The 24,413-nt window shown below is 44.0% G+C and overlaps 1 protein-coding gene across 7 annotated transcripts in view; it reads left to right on the forward strand.

Annotated features, from left to right (window-relative positions):
- The window catches only part of INIP (INTS3 and NABP interacting protein), a 230,722-nt gene that overhangs the window by 13,582 nt on the left and 192,727 nt on the right, over positions 1–24,413 (forward strand). For 5 of the 7 annotated variants that reach the window (XM_055790325.1, XM_055790323.1, XM_055790322.1 and 2 more), the window contains one exon: positions 595–1,450. In XM_055790325.1, coding sequence (XP_055646300.1) covers positions 595–690 — 96 coding nt within the window. In that variant the 3' untranslated portion in view covers positions 691–1,450. Of the gene's footprint in view, positions 1–594; positions 1,451–24,413 lie in introns of those variants that run through there. The other 2 variants (XM_055790326.1, XM_055790327.1) reach the window with 2 other exon arrangements.

A 24,413-nucleotide genomic window follows, 5' to 3' on the forward strand; every position in this document is an offset into this window, starting at 1 on the left:
AGTGGTGGAAGGAAGGAATATACAGGCCATCCAGCTTAGTGGAATCCAGTCTCTGAATTGGGAAGGATTACATAGGATTTTACAAAGGTTATCCAGAGCTGTGAGCAGCAGCTGCCCTCCTCAGGTGAACAAGCATATACATACCACATGAGCAGAATGCTGGTGTCCCATGTTGTACAGGAGTGTGTCTGGTCATGTGTCATTTGTACATGTAGCCTCACGTTGTGTGACACTACTGATGCACACTTCTGGCAGTGATACGCAGCAGCTGTCACAAATCAAGACCTGTAATTTGGTTATAGAGGGGAGTAGAAACGTGGGGTGTAGGCAGAGGAGAGTGATCAGGGGTTCATTTACCACTCTCCTCATCTCCATGGGATTTGCTGAAAAATGAGCAGCAGGGAATGGCCAAGTTAATTCCTTTGATGGGTCCTCTTCAGATGTGGCTGATCTACAAATACTGGTTTTGAATTTGACAATCAGTTGAGGAGCAGGCTGGGAGAAATAAATAATTAATCCACAGAACCTGTAAAGACTTGAATTATATCAGTGCTGCAGAGAGTTATGTTTTAACAAATGTTTTTCTCTTTCCAGCACGCACATGCACATTCGTCAGGATACTTCATAACTCAAGACTCTGCATTTGGAAATCTTATTCTTCCTGTCTTACCTCGACTTGAGGCAGAATGAGGAATGTTCTTTCTCAGAACTACAACGTTTGATTTATCCATAGCAGAAACCTGCCTGACCTTTTAATGTCTTTACTTACCTTAAAACCTGGTTTTTTTCTGGATTTTTGCAGTTGCCTTTCAGGAGCATGAACTCTAATGTTGAAAAAGCAATGTTGTTGAACAGCAATTTTTATCTTATGCTTTGGTTCCTCTGTCAAAGTCAGATGTAAGACTTCCTTGCTGCGTGAAGTGCATAGTTGCTTGCTCTTCCCTATTTCTGTGCTTCCTTTAAATGAATGTCCAAACCAGAGTCATCAAGAGATGCACACTCTGTCAGCATTTGTGTTTTTTTATTGTGTACAGGTACTGCATTTGAGTTTAATGAAATACAAAAGTTACTTTTGTCCATCAAAACAGACATGAATTTATCGAATGCAACAGTCAGTTGTTTGGGTGTGGTTTTGGTTTTTTGTTTCATTTTTCCCCTGTATGCAGGAACACTGCTAGTGTCCTGTCTGCTGGTGTAGTATCATCTCATCTAAAGTCGTTAGATATAGTGTGCCTGCTCTTGCTCTGTTTCATGAAATAAAAAAATGAAGTGGGGAAAAAGCGAGTATGTTGGTGATTTTCAGGAAATATTATGTTTATGCATGAATACTTAATGAATATGTATGAATAAGTTCTGTATATGGTGTATGGTTTTGAAGCTTGGTGTGCATTGATCGTGAGAGGACTGTCACGCACCTGGCCATCAATAAAGAAGTGTCTGCTTATCTGCATCACATTGGTGTCGATAAGTTCTTCATTCCGAGATTTTGGTAACATTGTCTGCACAGACAATTCATGTAAAAGGTCCTATTTTTCTAGTTATGCCTTTTTCAGTACTTGGTGTGTTTCATTTTGGTTTTGCCTTTTTTCTTGCTGGTTTTATCTCTGGTAACCAATTCCAGCTCCATGCTGAAAGAAAATTTAAGGTAAATTACTTTGGAATTGTGATCATACTACCAGAACAAAGTAACTTAGAGTGAAAAATAGTCCTTACGTAGACTTTCACATATCTCCACACCTTGAAACATACAATTGTTCTCGTACATTGGTTGCTTTACCCATGGAGGCAAGTTTTAGAAAACAAAAAGAACAAGAGAAGTTAAATGAGAATCAGAAGTCGGAAAGCATCTATTAAATTGGGGGCAGTTGAAGCATCTCCATCCTTTGCAGAAACTTAGCTGTCCCATGAAGTTTCAGGGTTGTAGTCTACAGATTTGCTTAGTGACGCTTTGAGCATCCTGTTTCCGTCTGCAGGGGATTGCCTGAACCCCATAACACTACTGAACTGTAAGCACTGTTAACAATCTCATCCTTCATGAATACAGCGGGAAGGCCAAGAGATCAGTGCATGTATAAATAAAATGCTACTGCTTTTACATAGCTCAGTACAGACCTTTGCAGAAGCTGTAGCATAGTGAAATGGTTTCGAGAAGAAGAATCTTGTGGAGGAGGCTCAATAGAGCTTAAAGATGTGAATTGTAATATAAGCTGTTTGTATCATGTGCTTTTTTGAGGGTTCTCATGTGGTGAGTCATGGGAACGATGATGGTTTTTGTGGGCAGTGGAGAAAGGAGTACTGTCATTGCTTTTTTCAGTGGTTGACTCTGTAGCTTTTTATTCCCAAGAGTAACTTTACCACGAAGCTGTCCTGACTACTCATTATTCTGCAGCATGAGCTGAGTATCTTAGATGCTTTGATGAAAAAGATCACCAAATCTCTGTGTGTAGAAGAGGCAGCTATGAATCAGTCTAAGCTTGGAAACATACAAAAGCAAAGAAGGTAATGCAGATCTAGTGGGAATTTTGAATTGTAGATTTCAGTTCAATTTTATAAAGTACGCTGAGCGTTTTAACATTAAGCGAGCTTTTTTTTTTTTTTTCCCCTTGAGAAAAATGGCAAAAGAATGTCTGCTTTCTGTAGAAGTAGACCCTCTGCTCTAACAAATAGAACTGTACAGTCTCTCGGTGTTGCTGCACAGACTGCATACAATCCAGGCAATGAAAGAGTAAAGATCCTTCTCCTTTGGAAAGCTATCGTTGCTCCACTGAATGAGTTGAACTTGCTGGCTGTGTTTTCATCTCGGGTATTGGAAGATCTGCTTTTGGAAAGCTGGGGCCTGGGCTCAAAGATGGAGGTACTCAAAAGAAGGGTAAAAACTGAACCAGTTCTAGTATTTTTAAGGTGTAGTGCCTCAGATTATTCTGTATAATCATCAGGGACTTGGTGATACATATAGATATAATAAACCATCAAAGATACAAATGTTGTATATGGAAACTTCTACCTTAGAAACCACAGACTCTAGCAAATAGTGTCAGATGCATCACTTTGCCTTGCCACCCTTACTTTTTCTATTCCACTGTTAATCAGTATTAAAACCATTAATCTATCACCATACAGTAATTTCAGCAAAATATTTTCTCCTATTGAAATTGCATGTTCAAATTCAAATCATTATTAGTTAAGAGTATACCCGAACCAGAAAGTGTCTGGGATATCTTGCTTCTGGCAGTAACCATTAACTTGATCACATAAAAGCAGAGAGTTTGTTAATGTAGTGCTGACCTGGGTACCTAAAAGTGTCTTAACGCACATAATCACTCAAGAGTTACTGAATTTGCTACAGTAGTAATTGGCCTTTCTACTCAACACGGTCGGTTGGTGTGAAGTCCATATCAGAGCTGGGTGGTAGAGGGAGAGCAGGTCGCAGTACTGGGTAGGTCTTAGATGAAACAAGTCCCATAGATGGGAGGTGTGCTCAGACTTTCAAAGTGATGGCAGTCATAACCTGACAAGAGTAGATGAGGTAGGGAAGCCAAATACCTTGAACTGAGGCACTGAAGGAAGTGAACCACAGATTCTTTCTTAGCACTGTAGTTTCTTTTTTCCCCTAGACAAGTTTTCTCTCCACACCCTTATTTCCCAAAGCCACTCACCACCTCCCCACCATTACAGGCCTGTAAAATGCTGGTTTAAACCAAGAAGCCTGACCTGTAGAACCACTCATGGTTTCCTACCACTGCAGGGGTTTAGTCTCTATTTTTCTGAGTATTTCCACTCTGCTGATCTCTTCGAAGCGCTGGTATGAAAATAATCAATAGTACCTGACATTATATTTGTACTTCATGTCAGCACACAGAATACACCATGAAACTCATTGTTGGAAATAAATTACACCCCTTGATTTACTTGTCAGGAATTTCCTAGTTGCCTTGATATGTTCAATCAGTTTAAATAGCTAAATGCTACTTCTGCCTTCGTGTGCAGTCATCACAGGCCAAGCCAGCTGTGATTTGCATGTCCTGTAAACACAGCTAGGTACCACTGTTCGTGCTGAGAAGTCCAGTCTGAAGTAGACACTTTGGATAGCTGTAGTCTTTTATTAGACCTGTGTCACTTAAGGACTGGAGGTCATTCATTGTCTTGCTGCACAGCAGAGAGGTCAGTGCTCTGACCCTAACCTTGTAGAAATGCATGAAGAGACCAGGTTTTTCCCATCCTCTTTAGAAAAAAAGAGGAAGGTATTGATTATCAACCAGGCAACAAGGAACATGAGCTTGAATTGGTGGAAGGAAATGCAGACGACTATGTCTTAGAGTGCACAACTTTTTGTGGCTTGATCTACTGCATTTACAATCGTTCAAGGACAGAGCACAAGGGCTTAAGGAGGGTGATGAGCCTAGAATAGCATGTCATGCAGTCACAGACATGTGAGCAGTCAGTGACTTCTCTCAATACATCTCTTAAGCATGACAATAGTTCAAACAGGGTTTGGTGTATTCACCAGGAAGAAGCATTGCTACAAATAGCTGTCATATGCAGGTGATGTTCTTTCACCTTGTGTCTGCATAAACATATATTCAAAATCAGGAGAATGCTTGAGAAAGCAGCTGGATGATTCCTGTTGGTCAAAATTACGACACTGATGATTCCTCCTGTCAAACCAGCTCAAACAGCAAGTTTTCTTGAAGGACAGGATCAGTGCACTGTGCTATGGACTTCTGCTGAAAACAAACCTGTTCCCATGTCCTAGAGAACAGGTGGTAAAAAACAAAAGGATGCATGAATCCTAAGGGAAAAGCTAGGAAGAGGCAGGTCTCTGCTGGGTGGTCTGTGTGCACAGATGCCTGTGAAAGAGGAGGTAGAGAGAGAGGGAAGGATTGCCAGCATGAAACTGGAAGAGGGTTCCCATCCAGAGCTTTATGTGCCTGGTTTATGTTTTGCTAACATACAGAAAATTCTGTAGCATCTGCTAGTAATGCTCTTATGTCTGGAAAGTCTGGTAACTGGTGTGTTCTAAGCACTTTTTGGAGGCTCAAGGGAATCCTTCTCAGGCTAAAATACACTATGGACCTTTCTGTAGTGAACAGTAACTCTGAAGACTAGTTGGCAAAGTGGATTTTCACATGCTGTTGGGTTAAATACTTGCTTTGGTTGAGTTTCTACATTTGTTGGGAACAGAGCTTGCCCAAAGCTTTTTACAACAAGGACACCACCTTCTCCTTGTTTCCTGTTTCTTGCTCTTGATAGAAGGAATCAAGTGACTACCTCACTGGAAAAACTATTTTTATGTAATATGTAATATTTAACAAACCTTCCCTGAATACAGGGTTTTGATAGAGGAAGAAAACAGGTTAAATGCACTACGTGGAGAAAACTTGATTAGTGCGTTTGGACATGATGGAAAACGATACTTAACCACTGGTGAGGAAACTGCTCTTCTCCTTACTTACTACACTCTGCCAGGTTCATTCAGGCATTGAATTATGAAACCTGGAGGCACAGGTGTCAACCTCCTCTCATTAAGGCGTCTCATCTGGATACTTCAGTATCAGTGGACTCTACTTCTGGCATGCAGGTTTTGTAGATTGTGTCTGTGTCTGGAACTGGTTAAAAATCTACCTTATTTTTGTCCCAATAATCGTTCTGATTCATTTACAAGTGCAAATAACAAGCTTGTACACTGCCTTCACTATGCACGTGTTGCACTGTACATTGATTGGCGTATGTGTATTACTGATTGATAGAGTATGAGTTTCAGTAAGGAAAGATGTCTCATTGTTAAAAAAAATATATGTAGATTTACAGACATCTTTACATCTTAAGAAGCTCTTTTGGTGCACTACCTGAATCTTCATGAGCCAAACTAAGTTACCGTTACGTTTAGTTTTGCAGATGGAGAGAAATGCAAAGGCGTTGCGATGCTGGCGGATAGACAGAAAGCCTGTGGAGTTGTCAGGATTAGCTGCTGATTAGTGAGCTTGTGATTAGTCAGCCTCTTGATTAGAAGCATCACCTGAAGATTTACCACTCTGCATCCCACACCGTCCGCTGGCTCATCTCCCCCTCCTAGAAGATGCTGAGATCTTTGGTTTCTGCTTTGTCTTTGCTTTCATGGATAGCTAGTGCTTGGTTTTGTTTTGTTGGGTTTTTTTTTTTTTCCAGATGGTGAAGACAACAAAAAAGGGCAGAATTTGGGCCTTTTATGTTTGAAATTTTAGATGGGGAGGGTGGTGATAAAAAAGACAGCAGTATTATACTCAGTGTTTGGAAGCAAGGGCAGTGTACTTTCCTGCTCACAACAGTGACCAGATAAACTTGCCTGTTATGCTGGGGTTTAGCCATCATTTCATGCCCTTTGTAGAAGTACATTAGAGCGTCTGTTTGCCTGGATGACTGTAGACCTTCTCCATCTGTCAGTGGAGGGCCAGTTGTAGAAGTGTGAATGGCCAGATGTGGGCCCAAGCCAAAGCTGCATCTCCATGTTTCTCTGCCAGCAAGAGCTGTGCACAGCTGGCTGACAGCCAGGGCCAGGGGGGCTGCATGTTTGCAGCCATGGATCATTACAGCCTGTCAAGAAGAGCCACACCAAGTCATACGTTTTCAAACTCTGCCCTAGCAAATATCTTGTTAGTCCAAGGAAAGCAGAATGGCCATGCATTGACCTGTGTACAACTGGCTGATGTGCATGCTGGAGTGCCAGCCACCCTGGTGGTCCCTCTAAGAACCATGTGGTTTCCATCCCATTTAAATGAAGGTGTATTGTGCTCACTAGGCTTGAAGCTACTCCATTCTGAATATAGCCTGCTTCCCTGGACTCTGAGGTTTTCAAAGGCTAAGTTGCACTCTGAGCTGAGCTTGGATATATGTGCCAGACTCAAACACACATGCAGAGAGTGTTTGTGGAACACTTTCATATTTAATATCCTGAACTAGTCAGTTTGCTGTTGTCAGCAAACAGGCCAGATTATAGTGTTGTTTTGGGTAGACCGTCTTTTGCTGATAATGTTTGTTCGTCACCTGGCATGGTGGAGTCCTGACAAGACCGTATGCTAAGTGCAGAAAGTCATTTATAGTGGCAAATACTGCTGGTTCAACCTCTGTTCCTGGTCTTCCTTTCAGTTGAGCATTCCTAGGGCAATTGCAAAAAAAATTATTCCCATTTATAGTAATATCCCCCATGCTACTTTGTATCTTATTCCAATAATAAAACCAGAGACACCATTTCAGAGAGAACCCCTAGTATGATGTCCTGACCCCCACATGGGGCTTCTAGCAGTAATGCTGCAACGCATCAGAAGAGAGCATGATGCCAGCAGCACTCAGCGGAGCTTTCTGATGATGCAGTCTTTTCACATATGTTAAGGCTAACAGGTGATATTTAGCCGTCTAAGAGTAAGAGGTCTCAAATCTGATAAATTATTACTTATCCAAAACCCCAGCTCAGTGATATTCCTAAGGTCTTAATCAGCAAACTGATGCCTCAGCACATGGCTGAAGACCTCTCCATACAGCAACTGAGCCCTAAAGCAGACAGGAAACATGGCGGTTCTTGTTCTGCGATGATTACTTTTCAGCCTTTCCATGCAAATGTGGTCTGTGATTGTAGCTGACCTGTGTATTATACCCTTTTAGTCCTTTGTAAGTCTTAATCAGCATTTTCTTAAGACTTTCTAGGGTAACATCTGTCAGTGCTACCATTTCTTCCTCTGCCACACATTCATCTCTCAGTTATGCTGTGTTGCTCTTCCAACTCCACTTCTTCCTTCTCATCAGCCTCCCTTCCCTGCGATACCCCTCAGCTACCCTGTTATACCATAGCAAATGTGCTTTAATGAAGCTGTATTGTAGTACTAAACATGATGCAATTATATTTCTTGACAGGTGAAAGCAAGACTGGAATCGGAAAATTACTTTTGGGAAACCTAGGAGTGCATTCAGTTGCAGAAAGATTCATGACATTTGGGTAGCTCAGCATCATCCTATTCAGATGAGGATGTACTCAGATTCAGATGAGGAATTGTCTTTTGCAGCACTTAGACAATTCTGTTGCTATTGGAGAGTGCAATTTGATTGCCTAGAGCTTGGCAAGCCAAGTCAAAAAAAATGCTGGCGGATTCCAGCTTGACCCCAAGCCTGATGACATGGGTGAGGGATGTTGTCTGATTGTGGTGAACTTTAGATTAGTAAGCACCAACACCACCTGATAAAGCCATCTCAATCCAGAGCTCTCTGAGGGACAGGTTAAGGCAACGGGATGTCAGCCTTCCCCGCCCTTACCCACAGAGAACATGTGCAGCCTTTGTGTGGGCAGTTTGCCTCATCTCCAGGCTCTGACCCCATGGAAGGCAATTGCCACAGCGCTTACAGAAACTTTACTTTTGCCACTGGATTGTAAGGGTCAGAAAAAGGGAGCAAAGCAGGTGAGTGGTGATTGGATGAAGGTTGTTCTTGGGGGCTTGCAAGGTGAGATGCCAATACTGTTTTCCAACATAGGTTTGCATTGTGCATGTGGGAGCACCTCCATCCTTCTAGTCCTGAAGAGGTTTCAGTCACTGTTTGTTCCCCAGAGACAGCCTCAAATTCCAGCTCTGCCAGGAAGGGCAAATGTCACTTTAAAGGCAAAATAGTGATTAGAGCCAAGTGAGGAGTACTCCCTTTCCAGGGAAACTCCTGGGACTTCAAAATATTGTTATTCCGTGATGGTCCTTCTCAGACCATTTGAGAAGGCAACAAGAAACCCCAGAAGTAGAAGTTCACCACCCAGGAACAGTCCATGTGCCACTCCGTCCAAGCCTGGAGTCTGAACCTGACCTCCATACCACAGGAGAGTACCCAGATTCATGCTTACAGAGGCAGTGTGCCTTCAGACTCTGATGGAGCTTCTTCCCTTTGGATAAATGGTGAAATAATCACTGGAACAAAGACCTGACCCAGGGTTTTCCAGTGGCCAGATGAGAGCCTGACTGACAAGACAACAAAGCCAGTTTTGCTCCAAGCCAGTGAATATTCATTGTCTGTCTAAACAGAATGTGTTCCAAAGGGGGAGGTTAGGAAAGGTGGGTCAGGAAAATGCCTGTCCTGTGCTAGTGAGTATTTTTATGCGTGGTCAGGACAAGCATAATGCCAAACTGAAGTGAGATGAGGAGGCTGCATCTCCTCTCTGTAGTTAACACCCAGAATGGAACTGACACAGGGCTTTTCCCTCACTCACAGGACCCAAACCTCCATCAGATGACAATCCACTATCTCCCAGTTCTACAAGGAGTGTTCAGTATGCATTGTGATTCTGTGTAGATATGCCATTATAGATCTCTTTCTTGCTTTTGAAACTTACAGCAATAAAAGCCAATGGCTGGCTTCCTTCCCTCTCCCTGACTCTTACCTGTTTTTCTTTCCTGTAAGCTATTTCCTACAATATTGGTTTCAAGTGGCAGAAGGAAATATACCTATGGGATTTCCTACCACATACAGTATAGTGTAAATTATACAGGCTTCTGTCTGACAGCCAAATTGATTTCAGAAATATCCCCATAAATAATATTTACCGAGTTATAAAATGCACCTTGCAGTCCCCCATAAATATGACAGCTTTTCAAAACAGAGACCATTTTCACGAGGAACAAAGCAAAACACTGAATCACTGCTGGGGTTCTTACCAGTCTGACATGTAAAGCATTGTTTACCAGCAAATTTTAGCTTTCCTCCATTTCATAATGTTGGTATTTCACATAACAGGTAGGAATTGTGTCTTCAGTTCTTTTGTGTTCAGTGTCTGGATTTGGAAGTGAAAAGAATTCAAAATTTAGATGAGGGAGGAATCATCCTTTGGTGACTCAGGGGTTCCAGCTGCAGGTAGGTCAGTTGAAAGATTTCAGTCTCATTAGTACTCAGATGACAATCAACAATTATGCCACGGTGCTCTGCTTTGTGCTGATGGGGCAGGGAAAAGGTGGGAACCTGATCTCGCAGTACAGTACTCCTTGCAATGAGAGTGTTTGTTTCAAGTGCAAAGCACATCTTTGACATGGTTCTGTCCCCAGATTCATGGAAGTACATCATCAAACAGTAGCTGCTGTTTTCCTTGCTGAACAGAAACATAAACACAGAAAGGGGAAGTGCATTGTCATCTAGTTATGTGTTGGCAGAGTATAGGTGGGAACCCAAACCTCCATATACCAGTGGCCCATCAACTGTCTTCTCTTCAGTAAGTGCTGAGGATGCCCAGTGGCTGATAGGATTGTACCCATTCTTTGGGCCTAGCAGATCTCAGTGATAAGGTACCTCAAAAATAACTACACACAGAGTATCCTCATCACTGCATGTCCATGTCCCCACCCCATCCCCCGCTCTTGCATTATAGAAAGGTGCATGTTTTTACATTTGATAGGTTTTTCTGATGTCTGTGGCAGGACGAGCTTTCAGTCATGCTTTCTAGATTAATTGTGAAGCAGAACACATATGATGCTGTATCAATGTTTACTTTTACATCACTGCAGTAGTGATGTATTCACTTAACAGACATAACTGTTGTTTATTGCACACCTTTAAGCTTCTCTCCCCACTGTTCTGCCATCACAAACTGCCCTGGACAACATTAGAACAGCAGGGTAACCCCCCTCAAAGAGCTTGTATTTGTTCTTATTTATTTATTATGTTCCCCAATTATTTTTTTAATAACCCTTTCTGAAGATCAATCATCTTCACTTAAAACCAACTTACATAAAAAGGTAGAAAGAGGAATTTCACTGGAAGAGGGCTGAGAGTGTTTCTGTAGGGGACACAACTCTAGAAGAGCAAGAGTGCAAAAGCCTCCAAAGATGGCATTTTCAAATCCCAAGAAACTGTTCTGAAGTGGTTTTGGCTCTGAGTAATGATAGTTTTGGATACTTCGTACCTGACTTGACCATACCGGCTTCTTTACCCTCACTTGCCCAAGAGTGGTCCTCAACCATTCCTTAAGACACAGTCAAGTCATTGGAAGCCTAGGTGTCAAGGCAGGAGGCATTTTACCTACTTACAGCATTTATCCCTGCTACCCTTCTGGTCTTCAACGTTCTGTTGGAAAATCCCGAAGCTGAACAGCAGTTACAGGCAGGAACAGCACTGTGTGCCCTGTCTCCTGGAGGTATAATCTCACACTGCTGCTTCATGCAGCACCGGGGAATTAAATCCCCACTGTGAGTTGCAGGGCATGTTTCTATTCAAAGCATTGGGACCTATCCCAGGGAAAGAAGGAGTCCTGTCATGATGTATCGTAGTTCCTTCAGACCTGCCGACCGCTCTGAATCACGCCAAAACCAGGCCAAAAAGCCCCACTTCTGAGTGCTGGCACCTGGCATGAAGGCATGTGCACACAGTGCAGCTGAAATTCAAAATGGCTTAAGGCAAAATTTTACATTTTTCTCTCCAAAGTGCAGGGCTTTCCTTGCTCCTTAGCCTGTACCTGTATGATCTAAATGGGCTTCCTCTGAGACCTTTACAAACTTAGACCTGTACAGGTCATCTCTCTGTTGCTCAGGCTTTGCCATGGAGCACCAGCACTGTGTATGGTGTGGGATATTCTTTGCTGTCACTAGTTGTCGCAGTCTAGAGCGGGGGAGGGAAGGAGTAGTGCATTCGCATTTGTTCGCTGGGTTATCACCTGCAGCCCTAGCTCTGTGGTTTTGGCTTAATCTTTAGCAGTCAACAAGCATACGTAAGTCCCAGTCCTGCCAGAGTGCCAAGGTGCTGAACCCTCTGTTCCCCTGCAGGTACCACAAGGCACACATATCACAGGAGGTGGTTAAGACCAGGCCTCTGCTGCTATGGTTTTGGGGACCATGTCTGTGATGTCAAAGCTCACCATATGGACCACAGGCTTCTTGCATACAGCTTTGGGAGCTGGATGGAGCACGTTCAGATCTGCGAGTGTCCCAGTCAGTGAGTGATCATGAAATACCACATTGTTCCAGTGCTCAGAAAGGCTCAGAAAAAAGCCCAGCAGCTAAAGCCCTCGTCAGGGCTGAAACAGGCTGTAGGTGAAGACACTGCCTTCTAGAGCATACATCGAATGGGAGACCTCTCAGAAATTGACTCCAGCTATTCGAACAGTCCCGTAGGACCAGCACTACAAAAAGGAAGTCTTTACTTCTTGCTGTAATTTAGCTTAAAGGCTGCAAGGTGGCCATTCCTCATGTGTTGCAGAGAATTGCAAAGGGCACAAGAAAGCAGTGGTGAAACTATATAATTTGTGCAATAGGATTTTTATAGAAGTCTAAGGTAGGCAAGGGACATTTCAGGATTTTATTAAAGCAACTTAACGTCAAAAGTACAAACAATATCAAGTGCAAAGGCCAATGCTATTGGTATGGGAAAAGTGAATCTCCTCCAGAAACATGTAAAAAAATACATGACTGTCCTGTCATTTGGCTTTCCTCACAACTGCTGTATCTCTAGACATAAATAACTAAAGAAATGACACCTAGTAGCCAAGTAAGTTTTCATATGGTGTGATACAGTGAACACATTCATGTCTCAGACTGGCCACCATTTGGTATTGCTGCAGTCTGCAGTAACAACTATCTTTACAGAGGTCACCATTAGATCCCAGCAACCTCTGTAACAGGCTGGTGTCAAACAGAAAACAGTCAAGTGATGGGTGAGAAAGGCTACAATGCTTTGACATGGACTTTATGTTACTAGATGTCAGGGTAGTAGTGTATGTTTCATCTGAAAATAAGAATGCTGGCCCTGTTGGGGAGAGATGCGCTGTCACCATGGCTTGCACAGATATGAAGGAGGAGGTATGGCCAAAGTCAATCAAGAAGCACCAGCGTCCTATCAGGCCATAAAATTGACACTGCCTCAGTAAGGAAGATACCAGTCACAAGGCCAGGATGGGAGGCAGATCAAACACTCTACCCAGAGAGACTCCCACCAGGGAGAACCAGACAGCAGTGTCCCTGTGTGGCAGAGGTGGGAAATGAAGGACTTGATAGCTTTACTCAAAGGGTAAAAGAGTGCAAAGGAGCCCCAGCCCGTGGTAGCCTCAGGGCAAGGGAATGTACTTGCAGGAGCAGAACTGCTCCCTGGAGGGGTTCTGCAGCCTCAGCACAGGGCCGGCGCTTGCTAAGGTGCTCAGGAGCCCTGTGAGTGCTTCCAGCACCGGGCAGTTGCTGAACTGCAGAGGGTGACTCTTCCTTGGGGCCAGGGCTGGTGGGAAACACCAGGGAGCAAAAACATCTGGCTCTTAGACATGGTGCAGGAGGGCTCCTTGCACAAGTTTCAGTGCCACTGTCAGAAGGACTTGGGTCTGGAGAGTGAAGATTTGAGTTGCATCTTGGACTCCTTCTTTCTAGTAGATCCTTGCTTCTGACAAGCAAGAGTTTGTTTCTGAAATGGATGGCAGCTTCAGCACACAGGTTTGTCATCTCTTGTTGGTCCCCTATTTTCTTTTAATCTGCTTAGATATGACTTGGAGCTGGTCAGTAGCTGTTCATGTGCTACATGCCTGTTTGTAAGTTTAAAGGAAGGGGTGGCATGCTCCTCCAAGCTCAGCTTGGGTATGTGTCAAAATGATGCCAGACACACAGATTGTCCCTGTGGGGACACTGTCCCACACACTCTGCTGTGTTGGAATGAACAGCAAATGAACCCTCTGCTCAGGTGAATAGCGATCCAGCCCCTCAGACCTACTATCCCAGGCATCACAGCTTTGTTTTAAAGTATCTGTAAATGTTTAAAACAGAAGCATGCTTTACAGCATAGAGCACAAGCAAGTCCCACCCAGAAAACGCCACTGCTTTGAAAAGCAGGCATGAGCTGCCCCCTCTGTACACATTTAAAACAGGCAACACATAATACCAGCAGCACCATTCAAATGTCATGGTGTTCCTGCCAGTCTGTTAGCATCTTCCTCAACCCTTGTCCGCAGAAATATTCTCCCCAGCCTTTTCCTAAGTTTTAACTGGTGATTTGCTCTGCAGGACTCAGAATGGTGGGGGTTTTTTAATAGGGAATGCCCTTCACCATCATCCATGGAACAAAAGAAAATCACGACAAATCACATTTTTCCTTTGTAAGCAATGACCGCAGTGCACACCTGAAACCCTGCTGAGGCAGAAGTTCCTGTTTCCATCACATGAGCTTGTCTCGAAATCCTGAACATCCTCTACCTCCTCCAGTAAAGGCTACCATGGCTTCCCAGTATCAGACGCTTAAGAAAAACCGCCCTAACAGTGGGAAATATTATCCACAGCCTGTGAGCGTTGTAGATAGCAGCTTTTCCTAGCAGATATTTTCCCTGCTAAAGTTGATGCTACTCTGTGTTTCGATATCCAGCAAATTACTTTCTTAAAATTAAAAGTGCTGTACAAAACCATATAAAAGGCAAAAAGCAATACTATATTTTACAACATAGAGACCGCACAAATCAAACTAATATTTTAAACAAAGATAAATCAAGCAATTTGAGGGAGAGAGAAGCTGTCTTTCAAAAAAGTACAACTAAACGTCACTATTTTGTCTGCAATCATGTACCTATTAGACTGAAGCTGTGATTTCAAGGTGTTATACAGTGCTAGAAAATCAATGACTGCAGAGTGGGCTCAGGAAACTTCATCAGCCCTCACACAGCCCTGCAACCCAGTGGGAAAAAAACAGCTGTATCCTTCCATCAGAACAGAAGCAGATGGCACATCATCAAACTGCATGTCCCCAACTCTGTTCTAGGTCTTCCAGGCTTTCTTTTTTGTTACTTATAGGCTTGCCACAGCTCCAGAGGAAATTAAGTTTTCCTCTCAATAGCAAGAAGACCAAGCTGTATCTATAGAAGGCAATTATTTTTACAAGTGACCATTGATTTTTGGAAGTTACATCATTTGGATGCCAGATCTGGGACATCAAGAGACAAGATAGAGTGCTTTCATTTTCAAAAGATGCTGAACATTTGACTTCTGATATAGGCCCCCTTTAAGATGTCTCAAAACCTGGACAGCTCCAAATTGCTGATCTTTAAGTGCCCACCATTTAATAATGACTGTCTGAAAATGCTGTCCTTTGAGGATGCTGTTATTAATTTGTTATTTGGTAAAGCGAATAGTAGTTTCTAGCAGTACCTACAGATCCAGTGTAAATGACCAAGGACTGGAAAATATCTATATTTACAATACACCAAACAAGTCAAGAAAACTGTGAACCATCAAAAAATGTCATTCACAAAAAAGTAACTTTTGTAGAGTAGCTCTGAAAGAAAGCATAAGCACTTCTCCTTCAAGAGTTCTTGGTCTCCAAAACTCAGTCTCCATTCTCTTAGCTATGCTGGCTAAGGAGGAAAATCCACAATATATACCTTGCTGTCTCTGATGAGGAAGAAGTTCTCCACCACCACTTCGCTGAGAATACCTGGCAGTGGTGAAGAGCACTACCTTCCTGCTATTCAGAACAAGCCTGTATTTATACCCGGAACAGGACTGCGCCATGTGCAGTCCACCTCAGGAAGAATTTCATGTCCTGCCTTTCCACTTTTTGCTCTTGTCTGGAAGCAGTTCACCATCTTGACATGACACTAAAGCTACTGGGCGAAGCCCTTTCTTGAGATGCTGGCTGGTGAGGACAGAGGACAGAATTAGTGGTGGGAGCTAAGAGGGACAAACTTCTTGGAAGCCTGAGTGAAGGAGACAAATGTAAAATTTTCACAGTGACCCAGCTTCACTTTCTTTGCCAGCTTGGGGATGACACGCCTGAGGGAGCAGAGCCCCATCCTCTGCTCCTTGTACCAGACATGCTGCATGCCACTGCTGTCAGGTAGAAGGGAGGCTTGGCCTCCATCTGCATCAGGGGCTGGTGTACATACACGTACTTGTAAAGGAGGCAGTACGAGTGGAGCTGGTGCCCTTTTGAGTGCTTGTGGTAGGTCTGGCCATAACACAGTCTGTTCACATTCACCCTGTTTTCTTGCCTCATGCTGTCCATCCTGGCAAAAGGCCTGCTCTGGGAGTCCTTGAGCAATTCAGTGTCACCAAACATGAAGTCCACATGCTCCTGTAAGGTTCACACGTTCAGATACTGGCTGTTGTATTTCACCACCATGGACAGCAGGACTAGCGGCTTTCATCTCCCAGGCATCCCATCCTCCACATGTCCTCCTTGTCAGAAATGGAGAAGTAGACAACATCGCAAGAGTGGGCATCAGACATCCCAGCCTTGCTCAGGGCTATAAGCTTCTCCCTGAGTTTTCTGGTGGAAGAGCTGAAGGTGCTGCTGGTGTGGAGAAGCCAGCACCAGCGTTCTTGAGGATCTGGTGTAGGCCTTGTCAGATAGCATGGAGTGACATGGCTAGAAAGTCAGACCCATCTGTTTTGTTCACAGTGATGTAAAAGTCCTCCAGGAGTTCACTGAGCTTCACTGCTGGGATCTGGAACAAGAGGAAGGGGAAAGATGTGTCAGGGTACTTATAGGAAGGAGGTTGGGAGGACATGTTCACAGCTTCTCCATGGTTTGTCTGAAGAAACCTGGAGCAGCTTCCACACTTCCTCAGAATTTTGTTTCCAGGCAGTCTTAGACTCTTGGGAAGAGTTTATCTAAGTTTATCTAAGCAAAAGAGATGCAATGAAACCCCATGGTGTAAGGATGCTCAGACCAGATGCATCACACTGGCTGGCACCACTTTTGTATCAGCTGTAGAAATCCTGAGTCAGAAGAAAGGAGCCAAATTCCTGGCTTTTTTGAAGTGAATGAAGGTTTCAATCACACTCAGGTCTGACTGCGTGCAAACATGTGACCTACCATTTGGGTGTAATACTCTATACTTTTGCAGTAAAGTGGTACATACGGAAACTTTTCATGTGAAGAAGGAGCAGAAAGAGAAAGAGAAGGAGGAGGAGGAGGAGGAGGAGGAGGAGGAGGAGGAGGAGGAGGAGGAGGAGGAGGCGGGTGAGGAGGAGGAGGGGGAGGAGGAAGAGAAGCAGCACCAGCTGCTTCTTTTGGCCATGAGATGTCAGTGTTGTAGTCAAGCTTCCAGTCAGGCTGCTTTAGCCTGCCAACGTCTTAGATCAACCTAACAGAGAAGCTTATTTATAAAAATGTGAGTGGGGCTTTCTGTACTTCGACCCTGAGCCACAGTCTTTATTTTTGGTGTGTACACTGATTTTTCTGGGAGTTCATTTTTGGAGAAAAGTCCTGAAACGCTCTGAATCGCATTGACTAGCTCTGGGCTCAGAAATCGGGCAAGCAGTATGTCCTTATGGTAACAGCAGAAAACCTTGTGAAGTGGCATCCTAAGGCCAAGGTCGTGTACAAGTGTAATACAGGTGGAAATTAGTATCACCCTGTAGTAGTTTCTAAGCTACTGGCTGAGCCATAAAGGCAAGAGGGTGTGAATTAGAAAAGGTTACAGCTTTATTAAAAGAAACTTGGAAGACCACAAGGATGTAAAGAAGGCTGAAATCCCATCTCTTTTCAAACTTTGTAACTTCGTTTGACCAGGGGGGCTGGTTCCCACCACTGAAAAAACAGTATTTTGCTAAGTTTTCTGACCTTAGCAATATCCATGTAATCTTTGAGTCCTTTGGTTATGCACTGGTATCTCCACACACTCAGAGCATAGAGGGTGGCCTTGGTGGTGTTGGGGCTCACAGCATTGGTACACAGGTACTTGAGGTTGTCATCAAAATTAAAGATGGAAAACTTGTTAAGCTCAGTTGAGTACTCTAGAAAACAAATAAAGGAAGGGGATAAAAATAGCTTGTCCTAGTGACATGCTGCCACCATTTCTGGCTAAGAGCAAATTAGTGTTTTTCACCAAATGTGAGTAATTTAAAAAAGATGAAGCACAGTACTTCCCTGATGATTTCCATGAGTTTGTGTGCTGAAAACTCAGATGTGACAACATGAAATCACCCCAAAAATGTACTGCCACACAGAGTCAGTAATAGAGGCATCTTTTACCTTGCTGCAGAAACCATGGAAGGATGACAAAGATAAAGATTTTTCTTTTGTTAGTTCATTCAGGAGCAGGGGAAAACTCGCTCTATTCCTATACAGCCTGAGTTTGTGCTGCTGGTGTGTCACACCAGCACGGGTGTCTGTGCAAGCTGGACAGGTGATGTTAACCAAGTAGGATTTTTCCATTCATACCCACTTTCTACTCCCTGTTAGGCATAACAGAGTTGGGCCCTGTTGCTTCAGTGCACCAGAGGTAGGTGCATATTGAATACTATGAGTTAAGACATGCAGTGTGCATTTCTTAAAAGGAAAGCCTGAGCCCCACAGGCAGGAACTGAAAGTAGAGGATTGGTGGAGAACCTTTTTATAGATGTTCAGACACTTAATATCCTTTATGAAAGAGTAATACATTTTTATGATACCACTAGAATTTTATTATATCCACTATACTTTAAGTCTACATTTTACAGGGCTGAAGCTAATGGATTTTGCAGCTGAATGCATGTTGGCTGTGAAAGGTTGCTCTGAACATCCATGCACTGAGCTAGTTATCCCCATGGTGATCATCTCAGCATGGCAGGAAAGGAAAGAAGTTGTTCATTCAAGAGGAAGATGTTGGATTTCTCCTTCTAACCTTCAATTCTGCAGCCACAGCTGACCATTACTGAAAACACAGAGGTGTAACTCTGCACACTAGGAAGAGGTGATTTCAAAAAGAGATTTCTAACAATGCAGCTTTTGCTATTAATATAGTACATAAAGGTGAAGGAACTTCAGAAACCCAACTGAGGTACCCACTGCAAGCCAAACAAGCCGGAAAGCTGAATAGATGCACCATGCACAGGCTAACAACGTAAGTATGTTGTCTGATCCTCTGAGCTCTGGACATCTCTCTGACAGGAGTGCTCAGTCTGTGGTCTGCAGACCCCTGACAGCTCAAGGTCTCCTCCTGAAGACTCCAAGAAAGATTGCTGGAAAAAAGCTTGCTATGAAGAGGGCACATCTGAAAAACGCACATTGCTGTGCAAGCCTGTCCAGAGGCAGAGGTCTCACAGACTGAAGGGGCCCTCCCTTCCGTACACTGCAGCTGGTCAGAGGACAAAATCAGGACTTCTTTCCATCTGAAAGGTGGGCCGCAAGTGTTTTTTCTAAACTGAGCTATGTTTGCAAACTGCTTACGGCAAATGATCCTCCTCTGTCTGTGCTGATGACGTCTGCCTGCAGGCCCTGGCAGCTGTCTTGCTCTCCTAGCCAGGGATGGTGCTACAGAATGGGGATGTTGTGACAAATTCAGTCAGGTGGCATGAACTTGGGTGGCAGTTCCTGTCATCAATGGCTTCATGAGTTCTGTGCAGTGAGTTGTTAAGTGGACAACTCTGCTAAAGAAAGGTTGGGATGCTCATGGAAATGATGAGCTGTTCAGTTGCCAGCAACTCCTCAACAAGGGTTTGCCCTCTTGTGCCCTGAGGCCTTGCTACAACCCTCTTACAATGACTGTTGAGGCACTGTTTGCCCCCTACCATTAAGCAAATCTTAGCTCAGTTCTCCATAAAGCCTTGCACCTCCCAGGATGTTTGTTTGCCCAGCACACAGACTGGTAACATACACCCCCACGGCACATTTCCCCACAAGTTGCTTGCTACTGCTTCTGAAATTGCCATCTCATGTGCTGCCACTGGCTCACACTGGTGGCTCACCCAAGGACTACTTCCAAGAGCACCAAGAACACTTTGGGAAACAGCCTACTAAAATCAAGAACCTAACGGTACATGTCCAGTTGCCCTGGATGATATATTAGCATCAGCCTCACTGAAGTTCTCATACTACATGCTCATACTGACTTCTGACAGGCCTGGGTTTGAAAATTATGGTGGCCATTTCCTGAATCACAGTGTCACTCAGGCAATTTATTGAACCACGACCGAAGACACTTAAGGGCAGGGTTTATCATGTGCTAGGAAATTAAGTCATAGTTCCTGGTTTCTCCAAATTCCAGATTTTCAAAACTGGGACATCTGGGTTGAGCTGAGCTCTGATACTTAATAGTGCTAACAGTAACAGCTTTTTACTAGCGCTACTTAAGTCCTGAACTGGGATAGTGAGTCGAGTGCTGCACCAGAACAGGATACACAGATGAGCATTCAGCAGTGTTTCATACTTTATCATACCTTATACCATGTGATCACCATGATAGTCTGTATCACTTTTTCCTGTTCTTCCCACTAGGCACCTTGTCTTCATAAACTCTCTTTATGGCACAAGTTGCTCTAAGGCTTGAAAGTGTGGCCAGATCAGAAAGTGATGGCTACTGTAAACAGCGTGCAGCTGTAATACTTGCAGCAAAGGACACTAAGCCTAACAAAACAAAAATGAAATAAAATGATGGCATAGTGATGGCAGGCATTTATCGGCTACCGTCTGTGAGAGTGTTGTATCATCAGGAGGCTGGAACAAGAATTACCCAATTCACCACTCCTGAAGGAAATGCATCATCCTTGCTTCTCTTTTTGTTTTTATCAGCATAACCAGTATTTGATTTCTTTTTTCTGGGAGAAAACAGTTTATCCCTTTCTTTTTCAGACAGTGTGAAGGAGTCATGGAAAAGGCTGGGATATTGGTTCAAAAGCGCACCAGTGCATGGGCTCTGTTTAACGATAAGGGTATTCCCATCCTGCTTTCATCGCTGACTTCAGTGGCTGCGTACCAAACCACAAAGTTCTTTGCCCGACGTTGCCTGTCAGCAGCTGGATGATGCTCTAAGAGTTTTAAATGATGTCTGAACACTTTGTCGAATACTTGGCAGAGATCTGGGGGCACCGCCAGGAGGCACTAAGGAAACCTACACCCTTACCGGGCATGGACAGGAATTCTTACTGGGACCTGTCAGACAGAATTTGAAAAAACATCAAGCAGCCAGGAATGCACATCGGATATCCAGAAGGGCCTTGCCAGCACTGGTGCTCTGGGTTATAATCACATCAACACTTGCAGGTTCTGGATCAAGTGCTGTGAGACCGCATTTTTACGTCTGTAACTCACCGGCTGCCTGCGAGCAAGCCAGTCCTGACTTAGTACTGTGTTACAAGTACGTTACAGCAGGAGTAACTAACAAACACAGAGGAGACCTTGCACCTAAATCTCAGAGTCATGCTCCCTCACCCCTAATACACCTTTTGCCTCTCTCTTACTGGAGGTTACCCGAGGGCTTATTTTCAAACAACACTCAGGGGATGCAGGTAAGTAAATACGCAGCACTGGAACACCTCGGTAATAATGATTCCTTTGAGAAAGTCATCTTTGTGTTCAGTTCACCTGATGCCACAGTTACGGCAGAAACCCTGAAAAATCACACAACATGGCTATCTACACAGGCACAAGCTCTCTTGCCAAACTACTGCCACTGAGATGATACATTGTACAGGAAAAAACAAGTTATATTTGTCATTGCTTGCCAAAACATGCAGACACCTTACACCAGTGCAGACAACTGTACTATTATCTGATGGTTTGTAGGTGCTCCATGCCAGACATTTTAAGCTGAAATGCACGTGGTAAATGTCTAGACATCTAACACTCTGCTCTGTGCTGAAGCCAGGAGTTGTACTGAGTGTGTTTGGTGAGGGAAGAAGAGGAGGGTTGCCAGACAAGCTAGTAAGGTGCCATCAAAACTGCTGAGGTCTTGGATCTGACTTACCATTGCATCGCTGCATTCTTCCCCTAAAACCAAGACAGGTCCTCACACAGCATCCATTGTTCTTCATGCTGCAAATTAGCAGTCACTGTCTCAGTGGCACTACATCAAAAAAGTCAAGGGGATGTATTCATCCTCCCACTATGGAAGCACACAAACTAATCCCCCATGCATTTGCCCCAAATAAAGAAGATAAAGATCTTTGCCATATCTGGATGTCCTTAAAATCTCCAGATTCTACTCATCTTTACCTGGCCTTTACTTGTCTTTGTGCTAGCCCATGCTGCAAAGATGCTGACACATATCACAGGCTCCTGGCAGATACCAGATACTCTTGTCTAGAAAGACACGGGGTTTTAGATGCTGCTTAGAGGCCACCCAGCTCTCACAAGGTGAGCAGGGAAACACTCCTGTGCTCCCTGCTGGCTCACAGGCACTGGTTGTCTGATACAGCACCAATATAGCCTGACCGATTTCTGGTCTGCTGAGCAGTTTGATGACCCCATTTTACAAGCGAGTAACCAGTCCCTGTTCCAGAAGGGGCTGATCCAGACACAGGATCCTGAATGACACAGGCAATGTGGAGAGATCAACCCCATAGCAGACAGCCCTGCAGAGGATACAGCTTAGCTGTCTGGTTTTGTAGTACGGGCAACGCTTGTCTGCTCAATGGTTTCCTCAGGCAACGCTCTGCACACGAGATCATCTGGCCACTCTGAGCCTCCAAGAACATTTCTGAGTGTCCCTCAATAAGGTCCAGACAGACAGAAATCTCCTTCCAAATGCAGATGACAAGTGTCACCTTGCATTAGGAGGTTAATGGCCCCATGGCTAGCAGCATCATATCACCGCAACACTCAATGCTTCTGCCCGCCTTTCCCTGGGGAATACATTTGAAGCAGGTTTTTCTCCAGTTCTGTTCTGTTTACATAAGGGCAAGAATAACTAAAAATGTTGTACTTGCAAGTACATGAGGAGCTCTGAGGTAAATAATCATGCTACTTGCAGGATTTTGTCTTCAAGCTCTCCCAGGTGTTGTTTCCTCACAGCTTTCAGAGGAACAGCAATAGGCATGTCTCGTGCTGCTAGTCTTGCATGTGCATTCTCTTCTAGGTACGTGTAGGAATTTGGCCCTTAGACTAAAGTGTCCATATACAAATAACTGAATCTCACACATAGCCATTGGATTTTTTTTTCTTTTGAATGATTGTCTTTGAGAGCTATTCAACACTATCAACAGTGAAGGCTGGAACATAGTAAGCCATCAGGCTACTCTAAAAAGAAATCTTGCAGATCTTTCCAAGGATGGCTGCCAAATGTTTCCATTTGTCTTTGTTGGTACAAAGCAAACCACCAGCAAGGTAGGGACCCCACTTGGCCATCTCCAAAGCCTATCTGAAGAGACAACATGCTATAATGTCCCTGAGCAATTTCCCCATTAGTTGCAGTCATGATATTCTTAAGCAATGTCTCAAGCACAAATTTCAGATATATTCAGCTGCAACCAGAAGATTTCATCACATCTGTGACATCTCCCAGGGAAGCGCTCCAGGTTGCCCAAGCCAAATTCCTCAGCTCTGTTTGCCTAGCTACCCAGAAGGGCTGAACCCTGCAGGACTGCACACAATGTGTGCACACTGTTGTGGGATATCCTTGGGAATGAGAGGAGGAGGAGAGGACTTGCAGCCATCCCACAGGCTGAGGAAGCGTGGCAGTTCTAAAACTGGCAATCTGGGTTAAATCAGTGTGCAAAGGGAAAAGGAAAAACGGCTGAGTTACCAGAACTTACCAATTTGCTTAGCTCAATCTGCATTAACCACATTAAACATTAACCACCACCTGCCTGCTCACTTTTAGACCAAAGGAAAGCACATCAACTTCAACCTCTGTGAAGACAGCTTAGTCCAAGCAAAGGAGTTTGATCCAACAGGTTTATTGATGTCCTGGTTTCAGCTGGGATAGAGTCAATTTTCATCTTGGTAGCTGGTGCAGTGCTGTGTTTTGGATTTGGTGTGAGGACAATGTTGATAGCACACTGATGGGTTTGGTTGTTGCTGGGTGATGTTTATACTGAGTCAAAGACTTCTCAGTTTCTCAGGCCCTGCCAGTGAGAGGGCTGGAGGGGCACAAGGAACTGGGAGGGGACACAGCCAGGACAGGTGACTTGAACCACCCAAAGAGGTATTCCATACCATGGGATGTCATGCTTGGTATATAAACTGGGGGGGGTTGGCTGGTGCTGCCGATTGCTGCTGGGGGGCTGGCTGGGTGTCAGTCAGCAGGTGGTGAGCAGTTGTACTGTGCATCACTTGTTTTCTTTTCATTCCTCTCCCCTTCTCCTTTCTTTTCATTATAATTATTATTATTATTGTTCTTTTGGTTATATTTTATTTAATTTCAATTATTAAGTTGTTTTTATCTCTGTGGAATTTTACATTCCTTTCCAATTCTCCTCCCCAACCCTCTGTGTGAGGGGGGAGTGAGCAAGCGGCTGAGTGGTGCTTAATTACCAGCTGGGGTTAAACCACAATAACTGCATTTTGCAACAGACATCAAAACCCCTGCTAGCCCCTGGCCATCACCTGTCCATACCTCACTTCTCTGTCTCTTCATCCAAAGGCCTCTGTTTTTTCTTGTCACTTGTCACTGGGACTATGGCATGATTTGACACGATGCCTTTTATGTGCTGCTGTGCTGAGCAACAACACATAGTTCCACCAGTAGCACCAAGCAGCAAGAGGAAGATCAGTTTAGCAGAATTTGCCAGGTAATGGGAATGCAGTCCCAGAATACCTGG

This window comes from Falco peregrinus, chromosome Z, assembly GCF_023634155.1.
Source record: "Falco peregrinus isolate bFalPer1 chromosome Z, bFalPer1.pri, whole genome shotgun sequence".
Classification (NCBI taxonomy): domain Eukaryota; kingdom Metazoa; phylum Chordata; class Aves; order Falconiformes; family Falconidae; genus Falco; species Falco peregrinus.